The 7,487-nt window shown below is 32.4% G+C and overlaps 1 protein-coding gene across 1 annotated transcript in view; it reads right to left on the bottom strand.

The window, feature by feature from the left end:
• SGCZ (sarcoglycan zeta) overlaps positions 1 to 2,078 on the bottom strand; it is a gene marked incomplete at its 5' end in the record, with an annotated part of 12,488 nt that extends 10,410 nt beyond the window's left edge. The window contains one exon of the mRNA XM_029084372.1: positions 1,955 to 2,078. Coding sequence (XP_028940205.1) covers positions 1,955 to 2,078 — 124 coding nt within the window. The remainder of the gene's footprint in view (positions 1 to 1,954) is intronic.
• Between the last annotated feature and the right edge of the window lie 5,409 nt (positions 2,079 to 7,487).

Below are 7,487 nucleotides of genomic sequence, written 5' to 3'. Positions count from 1 at the left end.
GTGGGGAAAGGTTGGTAGCTTGTTTTCTGATAATCTAACATCTATGTGGGAAGTCACAGAGGTGCGAAGTCTTACTTACCATGTAGAGGAATATAATGATTTTTAATATGAAGTTCAGCAAAGTCTGCTTTACACTGGCATTTTTTTCCTACAAAGCATTTAATACTGAATTGAATTCCAATTCTGAATAAAACATAATATAGTAATTATAAATTTTCTTAGGTTTCTATTCTCAAAGTCCAACTGAGTTCATAGGACATTGTTTCCAAAACTACCTTTTCAATAAGTTGTAGTAAATGCTCCAGAAATATTAGAAGTCATGCAATAAACTTACAAAGTTGGTGTAGATAAAAATACCTGATGAATCAGCAGATTAAATATTTGTACAAAGCACCACAGAGATGTTATTCTTTTTCGTTTTCATTTGAATATTACTTTTTCCCTCTGACAATATCATGAAGGGAAAGAACAAAGTAATATATCCTAGGTGAAAAATTAATGTTACTAAAAATAGAAAACACACTAGATTGGGCCAAGTAGGGATCTATGGAGGAGAAGCAGGAAAGGTTACAGGATGCTGTAGCCCTTGCAATAAAAATACCCACAGAAAGCCCAAAGATGAGAGAGGACGATATTTCCTATTAAAAGAGTATTAGATTGTCCTTACTGCTATCTTGGTAACTTTAGGAAACAGTAACAAAGACTTCATACTTAGAGAGGTGGTAAGTAAAGATAAGAGACTGTGAGAGGAGCTGGCTTCTAGAGAAACTGAGAATAAGATGGGGCATGTGGTATATAAATATTTAAGGCTCTGAATTAGGTAAATATTGTGCTTTAATTATGCAGGAAAGATACAAGCCTCAATAAATTAAAAAAAACCCAACTTTATCAAAGTTGGTCTTTGATGCAGTATATTGGCAAAAAATGTTTCTCTCTGCTTTGTAATGCAAAGAGTATGCATTGCAGGGTATTATCTGTAACAAATGTGAATGCTGGTTTTGTTTGGTGTTGCTTATTTGGATAGTTTGTAAAGTAGTCAGGAACATTTGGTAGAAAATACAAAATACAAACATAAAAGGCAAAAAAGTTCCAGAGCTCCATTTCCAATTAGGTATTTTCATTAAGCAACCAGTTTTCCAAAAATGCTGTAACATGGCAAGTCCTACTGAGAACAATTTGAAAATTTATCCATTTCTCTGAAGTGCCTAATAATAATCTGAGAGCCTTTGATACCCTTGCACAACTTGGTTTTTTTGTTGTTGTTGTTTTTTTTTAATGTTAGATCATTTTAAGTTTGAAGATGAAAGGACTCTCACACCAGTAAGCTTCCATGTGTTTCTGAAATACATGAATTGCCAACCAAACCAGTGACCCAATTTAAAATCCTTTTAATGAGTTTGCTCATGTTCATATATGAAGAATCTATACCAAAACCTTTTTATGTTGAGCTGATCACTGAAACAAGACACTGATGAAACAATACAGTGAACACACCATTGAAGTACATCTCTCCTACAGAGATAGTAACAGTTCAAGGAAATAAACCACATGTAGAGCAAATTTGCTAAACCTCTCCATCATGGTTTAATGAAATACTAATCCAAATTAATCTAACTTCTCTCTCTTAGTTTGTCAGAATCATCCAAATTAATTTTTTACCACTATTACTTAGCTGTCTCTGTCCCATGGATATACTGAAGGACTGGGTACTTTTTTCTTTGAGTCTATATTCCTTTAACTAACATTTTTTTCAGTGTGAATGAAACTTAGTGATTCATGTATTTGCAAAAAGCAAATAAGTATTAATAATTGGGCAAGCTAAACCAAAATTACTTTAATCTAGGCAAATGCAGAACACTTCTGATGTTTACCTTGCTGCTAAATAAACTATCATCACATTGCTTGCATTGTGCTGGGCAGAGCTGGAGAACATTTCTCTACCAACTGGACTTACCTCCCCTTCTGTGGACTGTAAGTGCAGTTCTTTTCTACAAGTAGCCTTTAAGTCTCCTGCAGCTGCATTGACTTGCACTCCTCTGGGTGCTTCCATCACCAAAGATCTAGTAGGAGATTCAAGTCTGAAAGACAAAAACAATCACTGAGAAAAAATGCACTTAATCAAATCAGTAAAAACCACCCAGTCCCAAAATCCACAGTGAATGTAGATATAAATATATTTTTGAAAGATAAAGAACTAAAAATGAGTTATACATGTGATTCACTACTAACTCTTTATGGCCTGGAGAAATAAAAAAAAATTAAGTATGTGTTTAAATCTATTCCTATTTAATAGAGCATTTAAGCATATACTTATATAAGCTTGTCTGCTTAGTGATGCTTTCTGGCATTAGTATCTAATTTACTTGACTAAGTACTAATACTGAAATATAGGTACTTAAGAATCCACACATCTCTGTGAGTGCTTCTCTAATGACAGGTTAATAACTAAAGTCTGCTTAGTGACTGATGACAAATATTCAACTAAATAAAAATAAAACACTTAAAAAGTTTTAAATAATGATATAAAACTGATTAGAATGGCTTTACCTTCACAAGCTCATTCATATTTCATGTAGGTGTAGCGCATTACGTATGAAGAAGAGAGGAAAATAAAATCTGTTATGTGTCTATTATTGTGGGGTTTTGTATGCTTTTTCTGTTCTGCAAAATACCTATTATGCTCTTTAACCCTGTTATAACAGGATTAAAATGCATATCACTGGGTCTTGTTATCTATCCTCAAAGCAGCTACTCTTCTTCTACTATCAGTTTTCCCTTTCTCTACTGTATATTGAAGATCCTCCTTCAACCTTAATGCAGAGCTATGATTCTTTTTTGGCTATGTTATCTCACAGTATTGTATAGGTTTCTCTTGAAAGGGAAGTACTAATGCAAGGATTTTGTAAAAGTTGTGCTCGCACACTGAATAGGAAAGATGATTGGATGAAAACTGCATTGAACTAAGAAACAAAAATTTGGATTCCATTTGTGTTCAGCTGTAGAATTATTGCATAGTCCCATTAAGAGGGAGACAAATCTTTTAATCTATTTAGATCCCAATAATATAATGATAGAACACAGTTTCACTTCACCTGAATAAAGGCTTTTTGTAAGATGAAATATATTGATAGAAATGTCTAGAATTAGTAGCTTGAGGATAATATAGGATTTCCCTCTTCAACAAATTGTATTTTGAGTGTTAGGTCACAGTTGTCCAAAAATATAATAAAGTATTGGATGTATAAAGGAAAGAATAGTTTGACAAAGAATTTGCTATAGAAAATCCAAATGAAAGATCTGTCAAGCAATGGAACAAGAGAATTTCAGTGTATTTCGGCTATTGAATTTTTTAAGTGTACAGAATAGTGATGGATTATCATTTTCAAACCAAAATATCACATTTGCATGTAAAGTAAGTCACTGAGATGGTGTCTGTGAAATATTTGTTTGTTACATGTCACTGCTGCGCAATAGGAAAAGAGGAAAAAAGACAATTATTTGGCAACAAAAAATGAAACTATTAAAAGCAGGTTTCCAGACAGAGGAAAATACTATTCATAGCTACCTATATGAAAAAAAGCATACATGGGATACATATAGATAGGAGCAGTAGAAAAACCTATATTTCTGTTAGTGTTAAGCCATTTTATTTCATCTTTTTGACACTGTAGGGAGAAGTTAATAGAAGGTTCTGCAGTTCTTTGTATTAGGGAAGAATATAAATATCATGAATTATTTAATCATGTACACCCGTGTTTTTCAGGTGGTAGTTGGTGAACTTCTCATGGCTATAAAATAGTAGAAAAAGAGCTTCCAAAACCTTCTAGAAACCATATAAAGCTTAGAAATTAGGTTTTCAAAAGTACTGTTGCCTTAATGACATTTTACCTTGAATTTAAAAGGAAACTGAATTGTATAAATGTTAAATGATTGGATACTTCCATTCCATATTTTGCAGCGGCATATTTTTGCAATTTATAACCTGCTTTCCAGTAATATTAACATTTCTCAGTGGTTTCAGCCGCTATTTCATAATTATGAAGCCAGAACTGCTCTTAACTATACTTGTCGTATTGAATTGGTGGGTATTAGCAAAGTCACAAATATTTCTGGTTTTATAATGTCAAAACCACTCCCAGATCTGACTGAAATTTTTCAGTAGGTGGACAATAAAAATCTGTTTAGGAATATCTTTCAAGAAACTATAATTCTGTTTGAAGAATGAACTTTTTTCCCCAAAACACATGACAGTGTATAGCTCAGAGTTGTTTAGTTTGGCTTCATCTCTGTTTTTCATGAAACATGTTAACATAAATGACTTCTAGTTTGTCTAAAATGAAGACATTTGGGCAATTAAGTTCTGAACTTGAGAATAAGTTGTTGATATCAGCTTTCTACACCCTGTGGAGAAGAAATTTCTTTTTCAAACAGTAGATATTTTTTAGCAGTTTCCTGAAATAAAATAATGTGGTAGAAATGTCAATGAACAGCCGGTGATCAGTAGAGTAGTTTTTGAAACACCAACCAGCTATTAGTAAAACTGAATGCCTAAATCCGTTTTACAGTTACTAATTTACTTTACTTCTTGTTATTCTTCAGATGTTCTACATCTGAAAAGTGACTTGGCTTCGCAATCTGCAGTGTGCTACTGGAAATGTAAAAGTCTATACAAATAGATTATTTCCTCAATGTTTTAAGATAAATTATGTTTGATATGCAGCTGCTTTATAATATTTTTTCTTTGTCATATTTTGAAAGCTTTAATCTCTACTATAAACTTGTTGTAACACTCCACATTGTAATACTCATCCCTCCAAGGAAAAGTGCATTACTACAATAGCATATCAAGAATTTGATTTCCTTTCAGATTTCCTGATGGCCTGTCACAGTGGCATTTACATCTATGAGTGAATCCTATTCATAACATTTAATTTTTCATTCCCAAAACACAAACAGCTATGATGGAGAAAGTAACTACTGCTATTATTAGACAGAAGCTACAACACTGTAGGAAAGACAAAGAGGATTTTTAAAAGGTTTTTAAATAATATAATCTGTCAGATCACTATATCTGATGCAGACAGATGATCTATCTAGAGCAGAGAAGGTCTTTTTACTTTTTAATTATCAGTGGTTAATTTGTGAAAAAGATAAATTTCAGAGGATCAAAGCTATAGGAATTTGAGTTGAATTCATTAAATAATTATTGCTAAAAAAGGAAACTTCAAATATCTTGAATAAGTTCCTTTGAAGGTATTAAAATATTTCTCATCAGAAATGCAAAAACATTTATTTTTCATTTTGTATTTTCTGTTTACAAGCTGACCTAGATTGTATTAGAGAAAAATAATTTTTAAAATGAACTGAAAATGTTCATTTTAGGTTTTAAGAAGTATTTTAAATTTACCTCTTGCATATCCCTTGCACTCACATAGGATATAATTTATCTGTGTTAATTTTGCTCTGTTGGCTAGCAGAAGGTATTTCTTAAAATAGAAGGATGTGAAGATGTGAATAATTTATTTTCTTAATGTCTATTTAAGTAATGGATACAACCCATGCTACTTAGTAAAACAGCTTTTATGAATCTCTACCAATTTGGAATTTGTATTCAAAACAGGGGATTAAAATATATGCTGTCAACTAGAGATTGCACATGTAAAGCAGATACTAATTTCCCATTTGCTTGCATCTTTACACCTGGGAGTCAAGGAATACTTGAATACTTCCAAGTATTTAACTTTTATATATAATGGTCTTGCCAACATACATTGTTGTGGCTGTTTTCAGTTAGCATAAGTTAGTAAAAAAAAAAAAAAAAGATTTGCAAATATAAAACCAATGGAAAACCTACACATTGACTTGGAACCTCTTTATAGATTTCTATAGATTAAAATATTTGTGATATCAGTCTTGTTGTCTGTAGGTAAAAAGTTGTGTCAGACTGGAGCTACAGACGCGTAAAATGCACAAAGAGAAGGCAAATGGATGTGCCAAGCCTGTCTCTATCCCTCTTCCTACCTCCCTGTAAACAAGCACTCCCAATCCTGAAACCTCATAGAACACATGGCCTTCCTCTTCCACAAGTGAAACCATTTTCTTCCAAATTAGAATTAAGAAATTAAAAAAAAAAAAAAAGAAATTGAAACATTGTTTTCCAGAAGCCTCAATTTTAAATATATATCCTTTCAATTTCTATTAATATGAAAAGAACAGCTGGCTGCCCTGACGCTCAAGGAAACTAATTTCAAGACTCCTCCAGTGAGACCAAGAGTCCTTAAAGGTGTTCACTGAACACTGACACTGCTAGAAAAAATTAGGGTTTCCATTCAGTCCATTTCCTGAAAGTCATTCTGCAAACTCCAGTAGTATCCATAAAGAATAACCAGGGACTTCTATGATCACAGTGACAAAAAACCTGGAAAACTTTTTTTAAGATATTGTAACTATTCAAACAGAGGATTCTTGATTAGCTGAATTTGACATCACAGTGGGGATGCTTTGAAAAAAAAATTACTATTCACTCATTTTAATCTCATTACTTATACTATTTAGATTACACATGAACTTTTTAACATATATATAAAAGTGACCAAAAATCTCTTTGATACCTTTACATGTATCAAAATATGCACGTCTGCAAGATGCACATGGATCATTGCCAGAATAGTTATTTTTCCTGAAAGTTGTTGTATTCTGATGTTTTTAACCAAATGCTTGTGTTTTCTGGAGGAAAAAATTTTTTTTATTGAAATGCAAGGGCAAATATGCAGGCTTCCTTAATACTATTCATTAATCATCAGCTATATCAAGAAGCAAAATTCTCGTATGTTCGTGTGAAGCTCTCTTAGATTTATGTGGGAATCTAACCTTTAAGGACACAATTTGGCTCGCTATTTTGTGACTCCAAAACACAAGTCTAAGTAAGAGAAATTAAATAAATGTTTTATGGAATAGGTAGTGGTCTAAACCAGTAAATATTAACATGAGGTTTTTTTCACCCCCAATATCTAATTTTGCAACTCATGGACAATAGACTTAAATAAAGAGGAAACTTTATAGACCTGAATCAGAACAGTAGAATGGCATTTCAGTATAGCATTTCAAGTTATGTCCATATTGTTCATGTCACCGACTTTTGCATGTGTCAGTATACTCTTATTATAACTTGTGGAATTCTCATTAACCTAGAAATCACATCACTGGGCTCAAATCTAGTTGCCCTGCACATGCCACTGGTTTTGGTTAAGTGGGTCTGCATTATCATAGCAACACTTGAAACAACTGAATATTTTAATGTTATTTGACATAGACGATAAATTAAAAAAAAAAAAATATTTCCCCACATAGGTAAATAAAGGATCTCTTCTGAGAAAATAAAAAATATCAGTTACTGAGGATGAAAAGTAATGAATAAAATGTCATTGAAGAGTCTTTCAGTGATGTTATTAAAGGACTGACCAACCTGATCTCCTTTTACGATCAGG

Source organism: Antrostomus carolinensis, unplaced genomic scaffold (genome assembly GCF_000700745.2).
Source record: "Antrostomus carolinensis isolate BGI_N321 unplaced genomic scaffold, ASM70074v2 scaffold19663, whole genome shotgun sequence".
Lineage (NCBI taxonomy): Eukaryota > Metazoa > Chordata > Aves > Caprimulgiformes > Caprimulgidae > Antrostomus > Antrostomus carolinensis.
Note: the sequence above shows the minus strand (reverse complement) of the source record. Positions and strands in the feature narration are given on the sequence as shown.